Source organism: Mytilus trossulus, chromosome 3 (assembly GCF_036588685.1).
Source record: "Mytilus trossulus isolate FHL-02 chromosome 3, PNRI_Mtr1.1.1.hap1, whole genome shotgun sequence".
Classification (NCBI taxonomy): Eukaryota; Metazoa; Mollusca; class Bivalvia; order Mytilida; family Mytilidae; genus Mytilus; species Mytilus trossulus.
The window spans coordinates 67,840,288-67,867,733 of NC_086375.1; the positions used below are offsets into that span (position 1 = coordinate 67,840,288).

Consider the following 27,446-nt stretch of genomic DNA (forward strand, 5'->3'; position numbering starts at 1 on the left):
GGTGAGTTCCAGATAGGTATTCATGACACCGATACAAAGTGTGAACATGAAAGCGACACGTCTTACGGTTACGGAGGGAAATTTTGTCAAAGTTTGGCGGAACAAGAAGAATAATAATAATAATAATCAGAAGAAATACAGTAAGGTCTTTCCCTTTAGTAAAAGGAAAGACCTTAATAATCAGAAGAAATACAGTAAGGTCTTTCCCTTTAGTAAAAGGAAAGACCTTAATTAAAATGTCAATTGTTCTTGAACAATTGAGAGGTCTTTCCTTTTATAATGGAAAATACATGTTCCAATAGACATAGAATGCATTGAAAAGCTTTAAAATACACTAAAAATCCTTTATATAAGGTTAAAAACACTAAATTCGCTATCTGGGACATGACCTTGACCTTTGACCTTTTGACCTTTGTCAAGGTCAATAGTCCCCAATGCCATTACTGAAGACCCCAAGGGTCTAGGACCTTTGGTTATATAGTAAAAGCTGATTTTGTCTTTTCAGAAACCTAAAACAGGGGTTATGCCCCTTATAGAAAGGTCAAATCTCTTCGGTCAAAATGTAACAAAGTTGCGCCATAATGACCCAAACATTTTCCACTATTTAAAACTTCTGTAAGTATAATGGTTTTTGAGATTATCCCATAACAAGGTGTTAGGTCAAAGGACAAGGTCAACATACACATTTGACCTTGAGGTATTTTTCAAAGATACATGAATTGATGATGAATGGTGAAGATCCAAGGTGTCTACGACTTACGGTTTCTGAGTTTTGGTGGTCAACCGACACCGGTTAATTTTCATAGGGGCATAACCCTACTAATGAGTCGTTGAATCTTTTCGATCCAAATGTAACGAAGAACCGGGGTCTGGTCCTGAATAAATTTCACCCTTTGTTTTTTTTCTACCTATTACGGTTACGGTGTTGGAACGATAACAAGGTTTTTGGGTTTCGGAGGGATTACTCCGAACCGACAAAATATTTCGACTCACAGGGTGAGTTCAGGATAGGTATTCATGACACCGATAACAAGTGTGAATATGAAAGCGACACGTCTTACGGTTAACGCGGATAAATTTGTCAAAGTTTGGCGGAAGAATAATAATAATAAACAGAAGAAATACAGTAAGGTCTTTCCCTTTTGTAAAAGGAAAGACCTTAATGATTTCACTAAAAGCTGTAGGGAAGAGCATAACTTGTTTCTATACTCATTAAACTAGTGTCCCACTTAAACATATTAAGTGTTGTAGGAGTTGCATTAAAAGATGGGTGGACATATACGATTATTATTCGTAAGTAATGGACAAAAGTTTGCTTCTCTTTTTTCAAGTGGTGACATTATTTGTTTCATCAGAACAAAATTCCAAAGCAAGAAATTTCACGTTTCAAAATGACAGCAAAAGTAGTTGCATGACTTCCATTTTGACCATGGTATAGAAGCAGTCAATTAAAACTTTAAATAGATTATACTAAAAAACACGTTCAAATAACACGTTGTTACTCCATAAATAAATGTCATTTTATAGCTGACTATGCGGTATGGGCTTTGCTCATTGTTGAAGGCCGTACGGTTACATATAGTTGTTAATGTTTGTGTCGTTTTGTGGATAGTTTTCTCATTGGCAAAAATACCACATCTTCTTTTTTATATTTACCTTTTCCAAAAGTTATGTTTAAACACAGAACGAACTTCTATATAATATGGACAACATTCAATAAATCATATGCACGAAGAAAAGCAAAGGATTTCCATGTTTGCTATTTACAGCTCTGATTGTTTTTTTGGCTAACATAAAAGCTTCAATCAATAGCCGTTACTGTCACAATGTACTTTGATTGCAGTTTTTAAAAGAGGATAAAAAAAGTATCATTGACGTGAAAAAAGAAAATTTCAAGATTCAACAAGAAATATTTTGCTTTTACATTGATAGTTTCATTGAAGATTATGAACTAAAACTGCTATCGAATAATGACCATTTAAGGATATGATAAACTTAATTATAAATTTCAGAATTTTCATTTCCATGTTATGAAGAGAGATTTCATCCTTAAAAAAGAGAGAATTTATATGCTAAAAAAAAGAAGGGATATTATAGTTTTTGGACACCTATAAGTGCAGGAGTTTCTGGCTACATTGAAAATCTATTGGAGGCCTTCAGCTGTTGTCTACTCTATGGTTGGGTTGTTGTCACTTTGACACTTTCCTCATTTCCCATCTCAATTATTCACATAAACACTTCCACATCATTTTATAAAACTTTGGCGAATTGTCTATGTCTGTTGACTTCAGCTACATTTCAAAATTTAAAACAAGATTAACAACTACAGGTCCCCAAATAGCATTCGACAATGACAAAAGCTCATACAGCACAGTCATGCAGCTATAAAAGACCTTAAAATGACAAATATAAAACAAATGAAATGAGAAAACAAATAGACTAATAATTGAACAAAACAAATAGACTAATAATTGAACAAAACAAAATAGTTCAACCTTTAAGCAAGCTTAAAACGGAATCAAGACATATCATGCGCTTACAGTGCAGCTATTTATTAACAAACTCCATATTCAAACACTCAAACAACTAATTAATAGAGAGGGTTGGAAGTTGAAGCCCCCTTTTTTATCAGTCAATGCATTTGAATGAAGACATGTACACATCAACTCAATTTGTTAATACACATTTCCAGTCTCAGTGGCGGATTTTCATAAGTGGGGCCCACTAACTGACCTAAGAGGGGGCCCGCTTCAGTCACGCTTCAGTGATTCCCTATATAAGCAACCAAATTTTTTCCCAAAAGGGGGGGCCAGGGCCCCCTGCCCCCCCTAAATCCGCCTCTGAGTCTAGCTTTCAATGCATTTGTAACGACCTTTAACCCCACTGACAATTTGCGTCTGTGTCCATACTTGTAAACTTAATTATAAACCTTCTTGAAACCACATTTGTTAAAGGGAGTAATCCGTGAATCACATTTAAGTTAGGTAGATTTATACAACCATATAATATTTTCAGAATTTACCTCTATATTGTATTTCTAGTATCAAAGTGGCATTATGAATTTCATCTGAAACATATGAGATTTCGTTTTAACTCTTGATAGCTGAGGTCATATATACTCATTCTTTCCATCCGCGAAAATATCTTATAGAATCGGAGAAACTGTTCTAATGACATTGTATATACAACTCTTCTGCTTTTTGAAATATCAAACGTTTAACAAACAGCCAATGAAGTTGCTGTTGTAACAAGATTTGAATCCCTATGACAAGAATAGAACGTTGACTCTTTCGAGTTGTTCTCGATGTAATACCTTTTTAAAAATAGTAAAGTTAGCCACTTTCCAAATTTTCATGATAAACCGTACATGCATGATAGTTAAAACATCTATGATAGAGAGATGATAGCATCAATGTGAAAATAACGGAAATGTTTTCACCAAATATAAAGGTTCCAATTACCAAGTAAATTCGTCTTCTGAAGCAGACACGCAGAGAGAATGAATTTTATGTTATTAGGAAATAAATACCAGGTAATTCCTTTCCATAAAGTAATGTATTTACGGCTTCCTGACAAGGCACAATTATCTATATGTTCATAAACTCAAATCATGGCTCAAAACAATTTCCTGCTAATTTTCTCATTCCAAGCAGAACCTACGGAATTGATGGTGTTGTTTGTTCATATCCTTCATATGCATGACTTATTTTCCAATAAATATTAAGTCAGCAATATTCAAACCAATCAAGTTTTATATGTCTCTTTTTATTTACAACTGTCATCGCTATGTGGTTTGAAAAAGAAAGCATACAGGGTGAAAGTACAAAGGGGATGGGATATTTCTAAGACATGACTTTTATTTATAATCTTGAAAGGTATCTAGAGCTGTTAAATAATGAGATAAAAACTCATATCTTGGAGCAAAGTCAGAGCTATCTGTAATGCTGAATTCATTTATCTATTTTGATTTGTAACAATGAATTTGGATTTTTTTTTTATAGTAGTTTTGTTTAATCAAATAATTGTTAGGGAATTTGATCAAATCTATGATTTTCGACTAGGCATTATAAAACTCACTGAAAAAACATAATTTTTTTTGAAAATCAATGATTCAATTATGTGAGTTAAGAAGAAAACAAGATATGGAAATTACCCACTCCCTTTTCTGTTCTGCCATATGCATGAGTATTGCTCCACATATTTTGGATTTGACAAACAGTGATGTTGGCATACAACTTGAAATTGTTACACTGTCTTTAAGACACAAATGATGCCCCTCGCCTGACCATAGGAAATAAGCAATTAACACTGTATGATGATGTAATTGTAGAAGATAACTGAACAAACTATGATCTCTTTATGAAGCTAGTACAAAAAACTAGAGGCTCTCAAGAGCCTGTATCGCTCACCTGATTTTACTTGGGGTTTAGAAATCATATAAACAAATATAAAATTTGGCTAAAAGTAACAACACAACCTCATAAGAAAAGGAACCTCAGGCTATGTTTGATTTCATTCAAAAGTCCCCCACTGGCGGCCATCTTGGATGATGGATCGACTACAAAGTAACAATACTTGGTCAACACCTCATAAGGAACATTCATGCCATGTTTGGTTTCATTCCATTCAGTAGATCTCTAAAAGAAGTCATTTGTATGCATTTCTCATAGGGTCCTATGTTAAAGTAAGTCCCCTGCTGGTGGCCATCTTGGATGATGGATCGGCTACAAAGTAACAAAACTTGGTCAGCACCTCATAAGGAACATTCATGCTATGTTTTGTCTTATTCCATTCAGTGGTTCTCTATAAGAAGTCAGTTGAATGCATTTCCCATATAGGGTCCTATGTTAAACTAAGTCCTCCTGCTGGCAGCCATCTTGGATGTTGGATCGGCCATAAAGTAACAACACTTGGTCAGCACCTCATTTTAAAGGAACATTCATGCCATGTTTGATTTCATTCCATCCAGTGGATTTCTAAAAGAAGTCATTTTTATGCATCTTCCAAAGGGTACCATGTTAAAGTAAGTCCCCCCGCTGGCGGCCATCTTGGATAATGGATCGGCTACAAAGTAACAACACTTGGTCAGCACCTCATAAGGAACATTCTTGCTATATGTTTGATTTCATTCCATTTTAGTGGTTCTCTAAAAGAAGTCATTTGTATGCCTTTCCCATAGGGTCCTATGTTAAATTAAGTCCTCTGCTGGCGGCCATCTTGGATGATGGATCGACTACAAAGTAACAACACTTGGTCAGCACCTCATAATGAACATTCATGCCATGTTTGGTTTCATTCCATTCAGTAGATCTCTAAAAGAAGTCATTTGTATGCATTTCCCATAGGGTCCTATGTTAAAGTAAGTCCTCTGCTGGCGGCCATCTTGGATGATGGATCGGCTATAAAGTAACAAAACTTGGTCAGCACCTCATAAGGAACATTCATGCCATGTTTGGTTTCATTCCATTCAGTGGTTCTTTAAAAGAAGTCATTTGTATGCATTTCCCATAGGGTCCTATGTTAAAGTAAGTCCCCTGCTCTCGGCCATCTTGGATGATGGATCGGCTACAAAGTAACAACACTTGGTCAGCACCTCATAAGGAACATTCATGCCATGTTTGGTTTCATTCCATTCAGTGGTTCTTTAAAAGAAGTCATTTGTATGCATTTCCCATAGGGTCCTATGTTAAAGTAAGTCCCCTGCTGGCAGCCATCTTGGATGATGGATCAGCAGAAAGTAACAACACTTGGTCAGCACCTCATAAGGAACATTCATGCCATGTTTGGTTTCATTCCATTCATTAGATCTCTAAAAGAAGTCATTTGTATGCATTTCCCATAGGGTCCTATGTTAAATTAAGTCCTCCGCGGGCGGCCATCTTGGATGATGGATCGACTACAAAGTAACAACACTTAGTCAGCACCTCATAAGGAACATTCATGCCATGTTGGGTTTCATTCCATTCAGTAGTTTTCTAGAAGAAGTTCAAAATGTTAAATGTTAACGACGACGACGAAGACGGACGATGGACGCCAAGTGGTGAGAAAAGCTCACTTGGCACTTCGGGCCAGGTGAGCTAAAAAATAATGATAAAAGTCCAACTACCTGTCATTTTCAAAATATTTGGAAAAAACCCTCAAAATCATGTGGCCATGCACATCTTCTTTATGTGTATGAACATCCGACAAAATATTAAAATTGTACCTCTAAAACTGTAGGAGGAGAAAGCCAGACAAACAATGTATCCAGATGGTGGGATGAAAGACTGATGGCTAACACAGGTAAATAGATATGCCCTGACATTTTGTTGCTATGGCTATAAAAACTGGAAAACGTAGAAGTTACATAGACTTATTACTTTTATCTGCAGAGGTTTCAGAGAAGATAAGAACTATTAACAGTCATCATCATGAATTGGTTGATCAGTTCAGTGTTTATCTGCCAAAGTGGTTCATATCATTTTTCTGATTTTTATTGAAATGGGAATTGACTTCTCATGGTCTTTATCTTTTGGCTTTGGTAGTTTCCATCTATTTAACTGATGGTTTTTGATTGCCCCTTGGTATCATCTCATCATCTTTTTTTTATCTTTAGTATTTTTTTACCATAGTTATTTTTAATGAAGACAATATTAAAACCATCAACCTAGCTATAAATCTTAGTGGTGACCAACACTGAAAAAGCACTCATAACAAGTGAAACTGCGAGCTACTGCTCACTGATGATACCCCCGCCGCAAGTGGATAATATTAATAGTGTAAAAGTATGCAAGTGTTTGGTAAACAGGAAGTTGTCGAGTGATGAATCTGAAAACGCATCACATGGTATAGCTGACTTATATAAATCCTGAAACCAAATTTCAGAAATCCTTGTATTGTGGTTCCTGAGAAAAATGTGACGAAAATTGTCAACTTGGCTATCATGTGTAAAATCATACAAGTGTTCGGTTAACAGGAAGTTGTCAAGTGATCAATCTGAAAACGCATCACACGGTATAGCTGACTTAGATAAACCCTGAAACCAAATTTCAGAAATCCTTGTATTGTAGTTCCTGAGAAAAATGCGACGAAAAATATTCATGGGACGGACGGACTGACTGACGGAAGGACAGACAGAGGTTAAACAGTATACCCCCCCTTTTTTAAAGCGGAGGTATAATTAGTTGTGTGTGCATTTTTTTTAAAACTTTTTTTTTAATTTCTTCATGATATTTTTGTCAACCTTAATCAAGTTCATAACATTTTATCAAGTTTTAATCACATATAAGGTTATTACAATCTGATAACCATGACAAAACATAAAAGTCCTCACATCATCAGCACTTAGTGCATATAAGTACAAGACATTACATTTCAAATCACTTAAGCATGCATGTCTTATTATGAACTTACCAATAGGAGAAATCTTTTATCATCAAACATAAACATACAACTACATAGATTGAAGTCTCCCATTAAAGCCCACAATGCTTGGTTTCTAACTGGAAAACTTTCTTCCAGTCTAAAACTACTTATACATTGAATCTAGACATTATAATTGGACTATACCCTAACAGTTTTTTGAAAAATATTTATTTAATAATTGCAATCATGTTAATAGTTTTCCAATTTATTGTCCCCAAGAAATTGTCTGACATACAGTAAATTCAGAAATTAATGTGAGGTTTTTATTATTTTGAAAAAAGTCTTAAATGACAAAATCGAAATAATAAATGCACACAATAATTTCTGAATTTACAGTATTGGATTCGTTATAAAAGATTAATTTATTCAGCATCTGAAGCTAGAGAATATTTTATTTTTGACAATGGTAGCCAGATACCTTATTTGATTCATATTTATCTTACAACAAACTGATGATACAGTCCCAAGAACATTTCAAATATTCATAATAGACACTGAACACCAAATGATGGCTTTAAAGATGACAAATAAGTCAATACAAGAAAACATGATATCAAAGTTATTTACTTTGAAAGTGTAGACAGAATTGTGTCTGACAATAAAAGACAACAAAATGCATTTGTACCTATGATTAAAAAAGAATCAATATTTTCTTAGTTTGTTTACATTCACTTTAATTACACACAAAACTAATTCAATCTTCTCATATTATTGTTTTAATTTCCAAAATTCATATAACTATAGATCAAAATATGTTGATCATACAATCATCCACTATGATGCAGGCTCATTCTCAGGTGATTCCACTTTAAGACTATCATATAACACAGTTTTTACTGCAGACAGTACATGTATTGATGACAAGAGTTTAACTGATGTCTCCTCATAACCCTGGTCCTGTAGAAGCTTGACAAGACTGTCCCATTGATCTGCTGTTGTATCCATATCATCCATCATGGCTGAATGAAATAAGCTAGTGTTCTGATCATCTGAAATGGATTAAAGTTATTCAATGGAAGAATAGAAGGTTTTATATTATGCTTTAGGTGTGCAAAGAAATGTTATGCAAGTCAGAAAGCTTCCTGTTTTTTTCCATCCAATTCAGCAACTAAACATAAATGACCTTCTGCTGTTGTTTTTTCTATCGTCGGGTTGTTGTCTCTTTGACACATTCCCCATTTCCATTCTCAATTTTATTTTATAAATGGTATACATCTACTAGTATATTAAAAAATATCTTTATAAAAATTTTAAGTGAATACAGGAATTTACGCAAATGAGATATTATTAGTTTCATGGTGTGTTATGTGTTAGTGACCTATATAATACCAAATATTTCGGGTCAGTAAATTCCATCTGGAGTGAAAATGTTCAATTGCTTGTGAATTTTATAAAGTCACCTAATGTCATGAAAAATTCCTCTGTATGATTTTGAAGATAAAGAGTTCTGTTGTTCAATTGTTGTTTTTTTTTATTACTTAAAACCATCATTATGCAGTGTTCTCCCCAGGATTTTTGGATAGCGCTGTGGTAAGCGCGTGATTTTCCACAATTCTCAGTAACTTTGTCGCGTCGCGCGGTTGGTTTGTAATTGATTTTTTATGTGTTTTACCTATATTATGCTATTGATGTTTTCTCTTGTAATGATGTCCTCATCATGCTCATGGCAGTTACCCTTTGTTTGCTAATGTTATTGTCTGAATATAGACATTGATTTAATAAGCCATTTATTCTAGAGGACATTAATTTCATGTATTGCTGAACAATTTGTTTTGTTGAATGGACCTGAAAATATGTATTAAAAGCAACCAGTTGTATTTATTTTTATAAATATATTCCAGTAATAAAATCATTAAATTATCTAAAGCTATGTATAATAATAATCCATACAAACCTGTAGATGGGGTATTCTGTAAATCCTGCATGAATCTTATCACAAGGTCAAAATGACTATTTTCTAAGAGCACCAATATCACTACACCAAGGGGCAAAGTCCGTGTTCCTTCACCATCCTCTTCAACTAATGAATGCATTAATGGTAAAGATGGACATGTTCTCAGCAGTTCTAAATATTCTTGTTTTGACAATGGATATTTGTGTTTGGCGTATTCCATTCCAGTATGGACCCGTCCTTGTTTTAGCATACAGATTACAGCCTGTCTGTATAGATGTAGTTTACTGTAGACGTTCTGAGCTAAGGCTTGACAACTACACTTACACGGAACCTGACAATTACAATGGTCAACAATTCTATCACCAATCTGATGGTTCAGTGATAACCTTTAAAAGAAATACATAACAAAATTATTTTCTCTGAACATAAGGGAGGTAAAAAACTGTTTGATAAAGATTTTTTTCCTCTAATATGTATGGAATTAATAGTATCACTTATCACAATTTTTCCAAACTTGACCACTGACTAAGGTTTTTGCTATTAGAAGCAAGCTACTAAGCATTTTATTAATAGGTTGAAGTCATCAGTAATAAAATTTAATAGTTGCCAATACCTTGTACAGTTTTCCTTCAAAGATTTTTTGTCACAGATGACTACATTTGTCATACTTATGGAACACACTTATTTTCACAATTTTTAACACCTTACAGTAAGAGATTGTTCCTTTTAATATATGGAAGTTCATTTTTATAACTTGAAATAGAGCTTATGTCAAACAATAACAACTTGCTACCTTTTTATCAGCTGGCACATGTTAAATATTTACCAGTTTCCAGACCAAAGGTGTACTAATTCCGCAAAACTTGCAGCAGCTGTTATTTATCACAACAGTTTCTTCATTAAATGTTTTGAACACACATGTTAAATCTTCAATTATTATACTTTACATATATTACAAAACAAACCAATTATTTACAGGGGAATAACCTTTTAAGTTTCTTGATTTGTACAAGAGTTATCTACCATGAAAATGAAATCACAGATGTAAGCAAAATTCACTTTACAGGAATCAATGGTTGCTATAGGTTTTTTTTTTTTACAGAAAGTGTACTGTATATATTTAAGTATATAAGTCTTTGCACTACACTGTTAAATTATAATAAAATTAACAACATTACAAAAATTTCCAAATGGTACGAGACCTGTTTGTTATTTAAGGCAACACAGCTTTTAATTGCCAAGTTGCTAGGTTATTGATGTATTTCTTTTCTATCTTTATACATACCTATCTTGTGCTATCCAATGAGCTAATAGATCTAATCTGTTTTCATTTAACACACATTCTACACATTCATCAGACAATTTGTGGTTTGGCTTACTTCCTACTGCACTCACAGATGCCATAACGGCATCGCAGAAAGCAAGAAGTGGACTTCTGACATTTCCATGCACTTTTACATCTGTTTAAATGAGAAAATGTATAAGATGCATTATGCTGAAGCAATTGGTATATAATCTATGAGTATCACACGTTATTTTTTGTTTGGAAAAATCCTATCAAATCCTCAAAAGATTTATTCTAAAGTTTATAGCACTAATTACATTGTACTCTGAACTTTGCCAAGATGTCAGCAAGGACTTATATACGTCCCTGATGTCAGTAAATAGATAATACAAAATAATCAATCGACCAATCAATCAATCAATGCAAAGACAGTCTTTTACACTCTATAATTAATGTATCACAATAACCGGTAATAAAACCTCATCTTGTGATAGAAGAATATAGAATACTTCAAGGTCTATTCTGAAAAATCAATGGGTATTGTATACTATAATAGTCTAATGATTAGTTTTGACAAAATTTCTTATCAACATTAAACCATTGGTGATTGACTTTCTTAAATTGCTTACCAATAGCAAGTACTTCATGAAAGTTTTGTTACAAACTTAAGTCACAACATATATATATATGAATTTTCCCAGTTCTAACACAATCTGTCATACGGTATTCATTGTTATATACCCTTTAACATATTAGGGGGTTTCTGTCTCTTTAGATCACTCTAAATTTCTTTCAATATTCAGCAATATAAAACTAGATGTATCAGAATAAGTCAACCAGAATGAAAACACAAATTTGATGTGCAAGTCATCATTATACACAAATGAACCAAAACTCAGCTTCTAATCTGGAAAATTTATCAACCAAGTGAAATTTAATTGAAAGTTTATTATTTAAAGTCCACGAAAAATTGAAAATTCAAACAGGAACAAAATTCAAACTGAATCTGTATCTCGTTATTATACACTAATGTACAGAAAATCAGCTCTAGATCTACAAACATTAACAGCAGTAATTCAGCACAAGTATTATTTTCATGAGACATCCAAGGAACTTGTAGAGTCAAACAAACAGGAACAAAATCCAAACTGTATCTGTATCACAGTATGTCATCATTATACATTTATGTACAAAACTTTTGATAACAATTTTAGGCTTTAAAAAAAAGTACAGACCAGTGTATGATTTCAAGAGGATAGAAAAATAACATGGTAAGCAATCAGTGCCTGGTTATGGAGGCTATAAATAAATGCATGCATCATATCTTTTCAATCTTCCCAATTTGGATAATGGTTACATCTATATTAAACTTATTATCTTTTCAACAGGGAGATTTGTTATATATAAAACTACTTCCCTTGGTTTTGACATTTAATTTAATCTTTTGCAAACAATATTTAACAAGAGGCTGTCAGAGTGGCAGAAAACTGGACTTCTTAACATTTATTTGTGTCCTAGCACTTTTCAATATCACAAGAACCACAACTCCTGAACAATAAAAGTGACATTCATAAATATTTAACTTGACTTTCATTTTGTCTTCAGAAAAAACATATTTGAAAGTTTGTAAAACAAAAAATACTCCAAAATTTGTCCAATCTAGCTGAGACCATCTATACATAAAAAAGATGTGTTATTATTTCTAATGAGACAATTCTCTACAAGAGACCAAATGACACAGAAATAAACAACTATTGGTCACAGTAAGACCTTCAACAATGAGCAAAGCTCATACTGCAGTCAGCTGTAGAAAGCCTCATAATGACAAATGTAAAACAAGAAAACAAGAAAGCTTTTTAAATTTAAGGAGGCTCGCGGGTATAAGATTTTCAGAAAAAAATCAAACATTCATTTTTCTTTACAAATTTTATTAATTACCTTTAGTAGTTGTTACTTTATCTTATGGTACAAGATTTTTCCAAAAAATCAATACATGTTGGTCCCAGGTGACTTTTAAAATTTAGATAACATTGAAAAAGCTCCAAATTATCTCCCTTTGGTGCAAAAATGCTATTTTTTGGCTTTAAAAATGAAATATCTTTTTAAACTCATCGGTGACCTATATTTTTTATTGTTGTTTTCAAAAAAGGCTGTACATAAACTGAATAATTGTAAAATTTAACTAGTTTCTGTAATTTAGTTCTTTTTTTATTTCGATATTACCAATATTTCTCCTATTAGTTCAACAGAAAAAAAGGACATTTACAAAAATGTATGCTTTTTTCGAAGGCAGATTGTGAGCGTAAATGCACGGTGACCCCATTTTTTTATTTCATTTTTCCATTAGGTATAAGATAAAGTAAATTTATAGAAAAATATAGAGAAATCCTATATAAAATAAAAAAGTTGATTTAGACCCGCTAGCCCCCTTAACAGCCTTTAATGGGATAGACACACATAGTTTGTTAAAAAAATTAACATTCATAAACTGTAAATCTACATAAACTGTAAATCTGCAGAAAAGACCATATCAATGACTAAATTATAAACAGATTTATGCACTAAAGTGATTCATTCAGTTTATTAAATGTGGATCAATGCTCTGTTCAAATAAGACGTCTAATTGAAACAAGTCAACAAACCATAATTCAAACACGTAATGATAAAAAATAAAATCATTTTTTTCCATTTGAACATAAACAAAAGTGAAAAAGTATGTCCACCAGTAAGTTAATGTATTCTTAAATTTTTTTTAAATATTCCTAACACTGTAATGCATGTAAAAAGTTCAAATATTTGTCAACCGCAAACCGAAATAAAAAAATCAATGTTTCTATTCTAATATTACATGTAAGTATGTTTTTCTGAGTTTGTCTTTAAGTGCCTGTATTTTGAACAAATAAATCAACTTAACATACTTACAAGAAAAACTACCAAACAGGACAGCATACAAAAGGTATTGTGAAAGGTAATTATTGACATCGGAATACAAAACGCCCCTTTACTTTTGACCTAAATAATTGATGCTAAATTCAGACGGCTGATCAATATCTTTTTAGTTATTGTATTCTCTCTTTATCAAAAACAATAATGTCCTGATCATAACATGTTTTAATTTGTTGTTTATAGAAACATGAGCGTTTATACCTGCCTAAAATAAACCTTTAATGATTTTGTAAATTAGTATAATGGCTTTTCACCTGTTATGCTGTTTAAATTTACTGTCCAAGGGGTAATTATGTACAAGACACTCCGAAATTCCCTTTAAAGATTTTTAACAAATTTAACAAGCTCACATTAATCTCTATTGATTTAGGAAGTTGGTGCATAAAGCTTGCATTGTTTATTGAACCAGGATTTTAAATACCTTAACTAAAACTTGTATAAAATAAATTAAAGTCATGATATTACCCTCTATCATACGGTGTTTTATATAGATATGTCTAATTTGTAAACTGTAATAAATTCTATTGTTTGCTTATATGTTTACATCATTTTCTATAAACTAACAGCTTTCCATTACCACAACAGTTATACAAAAAATGATCATGAAATATTTAATAGCTAACTAATCCTTATAAGTTCTTACTGTGGATGATTGAAATAAAATCCACTTACCAGTGAAGCAGTTATAACAAGCAGTGAAATAGGGATCCACAAATATATCAATGAAAATTTCACATGTATAAGTTCCAAAGTTTACCACATATAGTAACTAGAATGAATTGTCATCATAGCTTTGAACCTTGACCTTTACCACCAATAGTTAAAGCTAGCAATCAATCCATTCTATTATCAATGTAACAATTTGTTTATACTTGTAAAGTTCTATGACACATTATTGATTTAAAGTACCTCATTTAAATACATACCATTAAAGGTAAGGAATAAATCAGGATATCAAAAAGCTGAATATGCATACTTAATCACTGTGTAGTTTAAATGTAAAATAAAAATGTATCAATTTCTTGTGATCTCGAAGCAATTCACTATACCATAATTTTGAGTTTTGTTGTTTACTTCTAATGTCTTTTATTTTAAGGTATAAAATATTTAACACAATAGATACAAAAGTTGTAAACTTCAGTAAAGGAAGTACACAGAGTTCCTTGCCCCCTTCCCCCCCCAAAAAACCACCAAAAAAACCAAGCTGAATAAAATTATAAAGCCAGCAGATAACAGTCAGATTGCATTAAACTATCAGTACCTAAAATAATTTAACTTATAATGTCATATTCAGGAATCTTAATTTTAATTTTGGCTACCTTCGTTTACTTTTACTATAAAAAGAAATCAATCTGGTAATGATCCATGAGTTTAAAAGAAAAGATTTCTTCAAGACGTCCTCAGCAAATATTGAAGTTGAAAAAGATTTGGTATAATATAGACTTAAAGGCCATTCAATACATAAAGTCACTGAAAAAAGATAAATTAGATTCTGTTGGTTACCATTAGTTGTCTCAATAGCAATTATACAACATCTTTTTATTCTATAGTATAAAACTTAAATGTTTATATAGCTAAGTAACAAACTACTCCAAAACATATTAAGCATGCCACTTTCATTATGTGCCTATCCAGTCAGGAGCCTGCAATTCAGTAGTTTTTTTTTTTATTATTGTAAAAGTGTGGACACAGATCAGTGTGGATAGTAATTATCAAACTTGTGTTAGTATGTTTGACTCTACAGATGTATTTGTTGTGCTCCCTCCTGATGATTGTTTTAGCTATTTCTTTGTTTTTTACATGGGGTTCTGTTTCACAGTGATGGTCATCATGCATTTTTTTATAAGCAAAAGTTCCAAATTGGCAATGTACATGGATAGACATTCAATTTGGCAAGTCACCATCATGTTTTAATTGTCTCAAAGGGACAACAACCTTAAATTTTTTACTTGCTTAAGAAATTTCTATACATATGTACTAGCAATTATAATCATGAAAGTGTCATTCATTCAATAGATATAAGAAGATGTAATATGAGTGCCAACGAGGCAACTCTCCATCCAAGTCACAACTTGTAAAAGTAAACCAGTTTGAGTCAAAGTATGGTCCTTGATTTGTTTATTATGTTTTATTAAGTTTTGGAGAAGGTGTTTTTGGGGTACATGTATGGATTCTATAATGATTGCATTGTAAAATATACTCATCAAAGACACAAGACTTGGACAACTTAAATCAATAAATGGGGAATGTGTCCATGGGACACAGATGATGCCCCCGCTTGCATATCCTATATATATTGATATAAAGGGACATAACTGAAGCACAGTAAAAGTGACGCTACCAAAATTTGTACCTGATATGAATTTTGTGGTAAAAAGTAGTGTGTAAAAGTTTCATAAAAAGAACAGAAACAAACATTAGTGAACACACTAAAATGTCTCGCCATGTTATTAATCATTGATATTATGTTGATAGTCCTAAATGTAAAGCTTCATTACTTGTACAACTGTCACATAAACTTAAAATTAACCAAGAAAACTAAACATTGACCAATGAATTATTAATGAGGTCAAGGACAAATGAACTAAGCCAGGCAGACACATACATCTAACAATTCTTCTATACAACAAAAATAGTTGACCAATTGCTTATAGCTTAAGAAAAACAGATCAAATCACAAAAACTTAACACTGAGCAATTAACCATAAAAATGAGGTCAAGGTCAAATAAAACCTGTGCAACTGACATATAGATCACAAGATATTTCCATGCAACAAATATAGTCGACCTATTGCATAAAGTATCAGAAAAAAAAAAAAAAAAGTAAAAAACTTAACTTAGACCACTGAACCATGAAAATGAGGTCAAGGTCAGGTGACAACTGCCAGTTGGACATGTACACCTTACAATCATTCCATACACCAAATATAGTAGACATATTGCATACAGTATAAGAAAAATCGACCAAAACATAAAAATTAACTATAACCACCTAACAATGAAAATGAGGTCAAGGTCAGATGACACCTGCCAGTTGGACATGTACACCTTATGGTCCTTCCATACACTGAATATACTAGACCTATTGCCTATTGTATCTTTGATATGGACTTGACCACCAAAACTAAACCTTGTTCACTGATCCATGAATGAGGTCGAGGTCAAGTGAAAACTGTCTGGTGTGCATGAAAACCTTGCAAGGTAGGCACATACCAAATGCAGTTTTCCTATTACTTTTAATAAGAGAGAATTTAACATTACAAAAAATCTTAATTTTTTTTAAAGTAGCCACTGATCCATGAAAATGAGGTCAAAGACATTGGACATGTGACTAATTGAAACTTTGTAACATGAGGGCATCTATATACAAAGTCTGAGGCATCCTGGTCTGCCACTGTCTAAAATATAAAGCTTTGAAGAAGTTAGCTAACACCGCCACTGCCCCCATAGCCGCCGCCCCCATAGCCGCCGCCTGATCACTGTCCCTAAATGAATATCCATCTTTCTGAGACTTTTGTCGTAGACTTGACAAAAAATCATCAATTATTCCATTTGTAAAGAGGCACCACTTTAGGACATTAAAAAGTGATTCCAACAAAATTCAAACTTGATCTGTATTTTGTGGTTATAAGCATTTTGTATAATGACCCTAGCCTGCAGTTCAGTGATACACAATTAAAATTTCAAAGATTAGTGTAGTAGTTGTTAAATGATAGAATTCAGTTGAATTTTAGATAGTTAACTTTCAACTTTAATCAAATGTTTTGATTGAGAAGGTGCAGATCTCTTCCATTGATCCAAATTGACTCCATGATTCTTAAATAAGGAAATGAAATTACATAAAACAACAGTTGATTGCAATATTGTCAACCTTTCTACATGTTCTAGCTATTATTTTGTTCATTCTTTGTATGTAGACTATCTAAAGATACCCCCCCCCCCTATAAAAAATTAATAAGAAACAATGGCCGTCTTTCCCCTCAGAGCTCTTCAGACACCAGATCTCAAATTAGGTAGAGGAACACCATAGTTATTGTATTATCATAATTCATACTGTTAATTGGTTTTCTTGTTTGAATTCATTCACATTTTGTCACTTTTGGGCTTTTATAGCTGTTAGAATACACTAAATGGGTTTTGCTCAATGTTGAAGATCTTATGGTCACTGCTAGTGATCATAAGTTTTCTTAAATCCACATTATGTGGACTCTCATGAATAGTTGTCTCATTGGCTATCATACCATTTCTCCTTTAATATTTTAATATTTTAATATTTTAATATTTTAATATAAACATGTAAACTATATTTGAAAGAAAAATTTGCTTGGTTTTTATCAAGTGGACCATATGAATTTGTTCATGATTGTACTTTTGTAGCCGAATCTATTTTAAAGATTCATACACCATGCATTCCTCATGTAGTTTTTAATTACAAAATTGTTTTCCTGACAAATATGGTAATTCTATAGCTGATAAACTGCATGACATTAGCTGGAGAGGATCTAAAGAATGATCACTTCTCTGGACTATTTTGTTTGAACTACAAAATGTATGAAGAGTAAAGAGAAACCTTGGAAGATTTAAGTATGAAGTGGGTACCATAGTGTTTTGATTGCATTATATGCAATCTTTAACCCCAAAACAAAAGACATATTAAGTTGACAATTTCTTTGGATACTATATTAATTATTAAAATAGTTAAAGTAGCAGCATATGTTTGGACTTAAAGAAAGAAAATAATTACCTCTGAATTTAGCCAGTGTAGCAGATGTCCTAAGTATCCCTTTTGGACTGTTAGCAGCATGAATAGCAGCATCTTCATACATCCCATCCTCAAACAATTCATTGAATTTTTCTATGTATTCTAACATCATCTCAGCCTCTTTTTCCTTACTTGGATCATCATCATCAAACGATGTTGTGGTGAGTGTTTGTGGAGCTGATGGTGAACCATCCCTTTGTTGTTGTCCTTCTCCAGGAGATAGTTCTGTTTAAAATGAAAAGAAAAAGATACACTAACAGTCACTGTATAATATTTTTTAAGGACCTGAAAATTGAATATCATGAAATACCATAGTCACAATATCATAAATTTGACCACTGAACCATTACATTTAGGTCACTACATGAATGTGACATGCATCGTGTGTGTAAAACTTGATGAAATTTGATGTTTTCAGATTCACACATTATCTAAAACCTAATTAACAACTCTAAAATAACTTATTGCAAATGATCATGTTGATAAATTAAAAAATAATGAATAAGATGAACTAAAACTAGGTAGTACAGGTACACATACCTGCAAAAAAATCAATAAAGGTAAATTGCCTTAAATGAAATTTAGTTTTACTTGCATTGCATAAAAGATACTTTAAAAAAAAAAGGTGTTAAAATATAATATTGTCAACCTGTACTTAATTATCACTAAGAAACCAATAAAATTAAAATTTAGAGGATACTCATGGGAATAAATCTTGCACAATATATGTCATAATAACACCTTATGTAAGAATGCTGAATTTTGATTGGTCGATAGCCAGTGTATTTTTCACCCATTTACTGTTATCAAATAAATATCGTTCATTTTTTAACGCCGCTGGGGTATTTGCCAAAAGAATATGCCTTATTTACCCTCTCTGCCGTGGTATTTGCCAAAAAATACTCCATCCGACTGGACGCTTGTAACGTCACGATCATGAATGCGTTTTTGAACATTAACTTTCAGTGTAATTAAACAGATATATCATGTTCTTGAGGGGTATTTGCGAAAAATACCAGTTTTGAGAATGAATTTCCCTCGCCTTACAGCTCGCGAAATTTAACATTCTCTCGACTGGTATTTTTCGCAAATACCCCTCCTTAACATAATATATCTGTTTAAAATCCTCCAAATCGATCTTGACCTGTTTTCATTATTATGATCCATGATATTGTGTTCAAATTTGAAAATATTGTTTTTAATAAAGATTCAGTCAAACTTATACAAAAACCAATGAAATGTCAATTTACAAGCTAACTATAAAAGGGTCATAACTCTTATACAGTAAATATATATAAACATTAAAATTGACCTTGACCTATATTGTGTGTTCCATGATCATGACATTGTGTTAAAACTTTAAAAAACCTAAATCAAATTTAGATCTAGCAGTACTTTAAATATCATCACTAGATTCAGGAAATTTGTGACAGAGGGAAAAAAGTACTGCATATATCATGACTGACAAACAAACAGACTTATGGACAGAAAAATTAAGATAGACTAATGGACAGATGACCATGTGCATAACTATGTATTTACTCTCTTCTTACTAGAAAAGGGGTATAAAACTTAAAAAAAATATTATCATACACCAACAAGATATATCAATAATTCAATACACATTGTGACAACTTTTAACTGTTTAACAAAGTAACGTTTCAATATTAGGTAAACAAAAACAGATGCATAAATAAAGATAACAATGTGATAAACGACAAACATAATGTTCTTGTTTCTAGCATGGCTCACCAAAATTTTGATCATGAGATACATAATCTTTCCAATGCTTCAACAGTTTCTCAACTAGAAAAAATCAGCCTCTTATTTGAGAAAAAGTAGTATACAGTAAGATAAAAATATAAATACATTCAAGCTGGTTTATCAACTTACCTTGGGATGTGCTTATCTAGATATGTACCTAATGGCAGTGACTATTAAGAAATTGTATTGTAAAATTCAATACTTTTGAGATCTCCTACATAACATAAAAAAAATTGCTATCCCATGGTTACATAACTATGTCTGATATTATTGATTGATAGTTGGTTACTTAACATCCAGCACGGGCGAATCCAGGGGGGGGGTCCGGGGGTTGGAACCCCCCCTTTTTTTGGGCCGGTCAATGCATTTGAATTGGGACATATAGTTGGAACCCCCCTTTTTTTTGGCTGATCAATGCATTTGAATGGGGACATATAGTTTGTCCTGGGTTTGGAAATTGGAACCCCCCTTTTTAAAATTGCTGGATCCCCTGTCCAGTGGCAAATTATTCATAGATATAAGAGGATGTGGTACATTTTTTTTATGAGTGCCAATGAGAAAACTCTCCATCCAAGTCACAATTTGTAAAATAAAAACCATTAAAGGTCAAAGAAAGGTCTTCAACACAAAATATGTTCATGTCAGCCTGACAATGATATTATGGTGTTACTTTGTAAATGAGACCAATGACTAAATTTATGGAATACCTGTCAGATGCAGATGACCCTGTTTTTATGAATCCATGTTATATAAACCTATATAGCTACATACATGTATGAATGCATCCTGTGTAGTGTACCAGTTGTTATTAATACTAGAATTCAAGCAGACAACTAGGGTAACAAAATGGGGACAAGTCTATATATTCAGACAGATACTTGTTTATAGTTATCTCATTGGCAATAATACCTTGTTTTCTTATTTTAATATAACTCTTAACAAGAGTGCATTGAAATGTCTCGCCAGTTAAATATTTATCATTGAATTCATGTTGAAAGTCTGTCATATGAAGGTTTTGCTACAAGTGTCACATAAACTGAGGTTTTAGTTAGATCAACCATTTCAGACAGACATGTACACCTTACACTCATTCCATACACTATATACATGTATAGCAGTTATTATTACTAATAAATTATAGTACCTGAGAAACAGATTAAATCACAAAATCTTAAAAAGCATTTTCATTACAACATTATACATGTATTAATTAAGTCAAATTTCATTAAACATGCAGAATTTACATATTAGGTCAGACACTTAAGTTTGGGTTTATGTGCAGTGGAAGACATGGGGAACACTGTGATTTGTCAACATCAAATACCTCCATCAAATGAATACTCTTCAGTAGCATTGTACTTATAACATAAATTCATTCCTAAAATGAAATCATTTTAATTTAGTGTAATTAAAAATACACCCTGCAGCCTTTTCGAAATAAGTTAATCTTTTGATTTGAGACCAAAGTGATACCAATCGTTTATAAGGTTACAGTCTAAATCAAGTCTTTTCGGGACAATTTTTATAAATCAAATATCTCGAAAAGAAGCTCCATGACCTATCAATATTTTAAGCTTATTTTAATCCTTTACTAATACTCTTCCAGCTTAAAGTATCAATTTTGAAATCATGATTTATTTAATTTTACCTTAGATCACCTACGAAAGTACATCCTTAAGTGCATATGATAAAGTTACAGGGGAGGTAATTAATGACATCCCCCAACTAAAAATGCTATTTTCACACCTTTAAACTGTTACATATTGGAAAGGATGGGTTTTTTGTTCACTTATTTCTAGCATTACTAGAAATTGATTGCATTGACCCTTAAATTTTTTACCTTATTAATCTCTTGAAGTAGCAAATGAATATTCATGTACATGTTATATTACATATTTAAAGTGACAATGAGAAAAGAAGCTTTTATGCAAATTTTCTAAAAAAAATCACTGTAGGGATATCAAATGCACTTAACTTTTTTACTTAAATATCCTACAATTGTTTTTTTCTTTTGAGACTATACATCTCTAATCTCTAAGTCAACATTTTAAAACTAGTTTCTAAAAATACATATTGTGTCTACATATTTCCTAAAAAAAAATCAAAAAAAAATCTGATACCTACCCTTCTCCTGTTTCTGTAGACCTCTAGCCTGAGCTAATGCAAATATAACAGCATCTCCAACAGTTTGGTGAGGGGGCTTCACTCTGTTGTAAGCCTGGGCTGCTTCCACAGCTATTTTTAGCTTTGACCTTTTGTACCTATATATCTGTCCTTGCCTTAAAAGGTCATCTCGTTCATTAACTTTATTATCCAATCTCTCTTTTAATTCAAGTTTGTGAGATTTAGGGACATATCTTGTTCTAAAACTTATGTTAAGTTCTTTCAATTGCCTGTCAAGCTTTTCATAATTTCTGTATAGAAGAGTTAGATCTGTTGATTCTTCTAATGTTAACCCTAAAATAAATTTTCACCATTAAGATTGACAAATTAAACAACATAATACAAACATATTCATCACATCAACTTAAGGCTACAATAAGCTTATATACATCTCTTGGTATCTATTAATAGATGGATCACCTGTTAATAATTCCCTAAAGTTTGGTAACATATCAACTTTTGCATGGCTATGAAACTTCTTTAATGGACCATATGCACAGGGTTCATGTTATACAGTGTTTGAGATGAATATTTGAATATTTCACATTAGTGTACATTTCTATTTGTCCAAGTTTGCATTTTGATTTCACTAAGAATTATATTCAGATGATTAAAACCTTTAAACTTATCTAAAATAATACACCATAATTACCTGGAATCATACGACTGTCTTTTTTCAATTCTCTCTTTGGTGGTTCAGTAACTTCTCTGTCTAATTCTTCTCTCTCTTTTCTTTTCTGCTGAAGTTCATTCAGTTCTTTCTGTAATCTATCATTGTCTTTTTGGATCACTAAAATTCTGTTAAAATTACAAAACATGACAAAATTAAAGGAAGCCAGAGTGCCCATAGATAATATAGAACTTCAGCGGAAAACTGACAATCCTAGCTATACATCATGTACATAGTCAAATGAAGACTGGAGTAACACACCTTAAACATGCAGGGTTTGAACTCATATTATATAACCCCAGTGTTGACATGCTAGTGATATAGTAGTTGAACTCCTTTAAGACCAATCTATGAGTGAGGTCCTATAATTTAAAGTGTTCACATCATGATGAACAAAGTTTAACTTTATTCAAATTAGAACAAAATCAAGGTGAAACAAAACAAAAACATATACATATAAAAAAAGATGATATGGTATGATTGCCAGTGATGGCAACTCTTTGGAAAAGACAAAGTAACACAGAAATTAACAACTGTAGGTCACCTTGTCTGCCTGTGAGTTTACTTTTAATGTACTCATAAAACATTTTGATAAGCATAATCCTTCTTTAAAATTTGAAAGGATGCAAGAAGAAATGACATTATATAATATAAAACATTTGCTTTACCTTTCGTCCAATTCATCAGCTCTTTTTCTATAATTCCTGATGGTTGAAGGCTCTGATGCCATGGCCTTTAATTTGCCATGTAAAAAATCTGCCTCCCTTTGACCTTTCTTAATGGCTTCTATAGTATCTTCATATTCTTTTTTAATAGCTGTCAGTAATGGTTTGTATGCAGAAACATGTTCGATAATCTAAAATGGAAAAACATTTCATCATTTCTAGCATATATACATGTAACATTTAAACCAGAAAACTATGAAAAGATACTGTCAAACACTAACATTTTTTCTAAAGGAGTACTTTTACAAAATGTAAGTAAAATAAGGGTATTATTTAAAATTAGCCCAATTTGTCAATAAGAGAAATCTTAATTGATATTTTTTTCATATATATACATGTACATGTGGTCTATCGGGACGGCTGCAGTGCAGGCGATTTGGTGTCACGATATCACAGTAGCATGGGTTTCGAATCCCGGCGAGGGAAGAACCAAAAATTTGCAAAAGCAAATTTACAGATCTAACATTGTTGGGTTGATGTTTAGACGAGTTGCATGTACATGTATAATATATAGAGTTGAGATTTTGAAAAATTTTGGAAAGATTAAAACAAACCTTACCCTGTTGAAAACTGACTTATATATAGTATATCTTTGATCATCATCACCATGTGCCAGTTTATCAGTCTCATATCTAATGTAGTCATTTAAATCTAGCAGGAAAGATCTATCAATCTCACTGGTAATAATAGGAGGTAACTTTGGCAAACAGTTTACTGGAGTTCCAGACCGGCTTAAAGTTGATACTGTTAATAGAAAAGAAGCATTGAAAGCATAAGTATAAGTGATGTAGTTTATTTTATATAGATATAAGAAGATGTGGTATGAGTTCCAATGAAACAACTCTCCATCCAAGTCGCAATTGAATTTGTACAAGTTAACCGTTATAGGTCAAAGTACAGTCTTCAACACAGAGCCTTGGCTTACACCGAACAGCATGCTATACAAAAAAAAACTAGTGTAAAACCATTCAAACAGGAAAACAAACAGTCTAGATCTGACACAACAATATAAAAAACAAAAAAACATGAAACACTCATGAACCACTTTATAATGAATTACTATTAGAGAGGGTTAATATCTAATATTCTATTTAATATTTAAAATCACCATCTGTTATGGATTACTGTTATTTAATAATCTATTTTAAATGCGACATATTTTTAACAAGATTTTTTTTTTTGCATTTTCTATCTATCATGTCTATATAGGAATAGATATTATTACATTGTTTATAAGAAAAAGTTTCCATTGCCATTGGAACTTCTAGATCTGTTATCATCATGGGTTATCCATATGCAAAGAATAAACATACATACATGTACATAATGCACATGTACATTGACATTAGTAGTAAAAAAAAAAATTTTTTTTAGAAAAGAACAGACTCACAGACCATCAGAGTGTACCTGATAAACAAGTTTCTTTTGGTGCCTAAATATATTAAAACTATAAAAAAAAAATATCAAAATAAATTATCAAAATAAATTTTGATGTTCATATCAGCTCAATCTGTAGGAAGGCATCACAGCAATTAAATGTTTTAAAACGTTTAGGCTCATTTTTGGATAGACTTAGTAAACTTACTATATTTCATACTTTTATTCTTAGTAATTTTAATTTTTGCCCTTTGGCATGGCATTTTTGCACTGAGAAAAATTCCAAAAAACTAGAAAAGGTGCAGGAAAGAGCACTCCATTTTGTGATTTTACCAGCTCCTACGAGGACCTCTTACTTAAAGCTAAGGTGCCTTCCTTGCAGATCAGACGGATAAGAACAATGGCTCTAGAAACTTTTAAAATTATAAACAACATCGCTCCTGTGTGCTTACAAATTTGGTGAATGTCAAAAAATCTAAATATTCTTTCAGGTATGTAAATATTCTTGAAATTCCATTGACAGGTAATGTCATCCCTTTATGGTAAAAAATCGTTCAAATTTGCTGCTGCTACTTGATGGAACAGTCTTCCAACCCATTTCAGGACTGAAAACAGTTTTTCACATTTTAAAAGTCTTGTTCAGTCCTGGAACAGTTTGGAATGTCACTGTTCTGCTTGCAGATAATTCTTGAACTGTTTATTATTTATGCTGCTTTTGGTTGCTCTGGTCAAGCATGTTTTTACTTCATTTGAAAATTTGTTGCTCATTTTTATTGCATGCTATGTATGTGAGATTTCAACTTTGTATTACAGGTTGTTTTATATGTCAAAATGCACTGTTTTTATGTTATTTATATGTTTTTATATTCGGTCAAAAGCTCCTTAGAGCTTGTGTTGCTTATTTGTACTCATGCCGAAACCAAAATAAAGTTTTCTTATCTTATCTTATCTTATCACGGGTGCTGAAATTTAACCAAGTCCTCATTTGACTTGGTGACAAATAGTCCAAATAATTATGATGTCTTGAAAGGCTATTATATTTTTTTTCTTTGACGTCTTACTTCGAAAGTAAGGCGTCAAAGAAAAAAATATAATAGCCTTTCAAGACGTCATAATTATTTGGACTAGGTGACAAAGTGAATATTGTGCGTACTGATTTGACCATATGTCTTTTAAACGTGCCAAAACCACTATAATTCCTAAAATGGGAGGTCTCACTAATGACACTAATAGTATAGGTATTGGAGCATGAATTTCCTGAGAGAGCACCTTAGCCTGGCTGAGGCTGAGTTCATCTCTGAGGGGGGATAGGACCTTTATCGGGACTCCAGGATCGGTTGTTTTTAAGTTTGGGATTTCGGAATTTACGCCTTTGGGATGCGGGAATTCCTTTTTTGAATTTCAGGAACCGGGATTTTAATTTATTTAAATTCGGGACCTCAGGATTTCGTGTTTTTAAGCCTGGGATTTCGGGATCAGGACCTTCTTCTTCTTCTTTAGGTTTCTAGCGATCTTTCAATTATTGAAGATTATTCGCCAGCATCAACTATAAATTTATAATTTACACTAATTTAGCAACAAAAAATCAAAAATAACAAACCCCTCCTATCCACCCTCATCTGTATTTTCAAGGGCAAACTTGAGGGTTTATGTCGGTGGTTTTTTTAGTTTTCTGGCAAGCCAAAAAAATCTTTATCATTAAAAAATCATATAAATATGCCCTAAAGCAAATGACAATTCGTACGATCTTCATTTGTCTTTTCCCTATGCAGGTTCGCCATTTTCAAACAATTTGGTAGACAGGAAGTGACGTTTTACTGGTTTCTAATATGCAATTTTCGTTTTTCCGCTGCCCACTGCTTCAAACGAAAAAACCAGAAGAGGAAAAATGGAAGAAATCGGTCTTGCAGTTCCAGAAAAAGTAGTTGATTTTTGCATTGTTATCATTTTAATTTGATGACTTTATACATTTATGTGAATTATGTTATCATTATTTTCTAAATTAGCTAAATCTATGAGAAACAAATGGAACTTCCATGTTTAATTTCATTTATAATCCCATCAAATTATGCATTGTCATCTGGCCGGTTTCATATAATTTGTTCTGTCCCAAGAATACAGAATGTCCCAAGTCAATTCGGCCCCTAAAATGTAACCCACCTTTAGGGTGAAAAGAGTGATGAAATGTATATAATTGACTTGTAATAAATAAAAGTTTATGAATTACTCATTTGTACTAAGGTTTATCATAACAAATGATAAATATTACAGAGGAATCTAATAATTTTACAAGAGAGGATAATTTACTCTATCATCACGACAAAGATTGAAGATTAAAGGAATCTGGATCTGTTCGAATCCTTGTCCGTTCGCACCCACTCATGTTCGCCCCCTTTCAGTTGGCACCCTACATGTTTGCACCCAAAGTATCTTTAGTCTTTAGTAAGTGTCCCAAA

At 32.3% G+C, this 27,446-nt stretch overlaps 2 protein-coding genes across 5 annotated transcripts in view; one reads left to right on the forward strand and one right to left on the reverse strand.

Annotated features, from left to right (window-relative positions):
• Positions 1 to 8,020: 8,020 nt before the first annotated feature.
• Positions 8,021 to 26,852, reverse strand: LOC134712210 (clathrin heavy chain linker domain-containing protein 1-like). Of its 4 annotated transcripts, none has more exons than XM_063573534.1 (10): positions 26,735 to 26,852; positions 24,173 to 24,357; positions 23,557 to 23,744; positions 22,871 to 23,016; positions 22,180 to 22,512; positions 20,044 to 20,097; positions 18,274 to 18,516; positions 10,584 to 10,758; positions 9,299 to 9,684; positions 8,021 to 8,393 (listed from the first exon to the last, which is right to left on the reverse strand). In XM_063573534.1, exons 1-10 carry the CDS (start codon positions 26,769 to 26,771, stop codon positions 8,179 to 8,181), a joined length of 1,962 nt encoding a protein of 653 aa, XP_063429604.1. In that variant the 5' UTR covers positions 26,772 to 26,852; the 3' UTR covers positions 8,021 to 8,178. The 4 variants fall into 4 exon arrangements, with proteins under 4 accessions (XP_063429604.1, XP_063429605.1, XP_063429603.1 ...); XM_063573535.1 differs by lacking the exons at positions 20,044 to 20,097; positions 26,735 to 26,852 and adding exons at positions 21,380 to 21,433; positions 26,591 to 26,697; XM_063573533.1 differs by lacking the exon at positions 20,044 to 20,097 and adding an exon at positions 21,380 to 21,433 and having other exon boundaries at positions 8,022 to 8,393.
• The window catches only part of LOC134712211 (26S proteasome regulatory subunit 6B), a 28,062-nt gene continuing 27,406 nt past the window's right edge, over positions 26,791 to 27,446 (forward strand). The window contains exon 1 of the mRNA XM_063573538.1: positions 26,791 to 26,911. Within this exon, the coding sequence (XP_063429608.1) occupies positions 26,879 to 26,911 (33 nt within the window). The 5' untranslated portion in view covers positions 26,791 to 26,878. The remainder of the gene's footprint in view (positions 26,912 to 27,446) is intronic.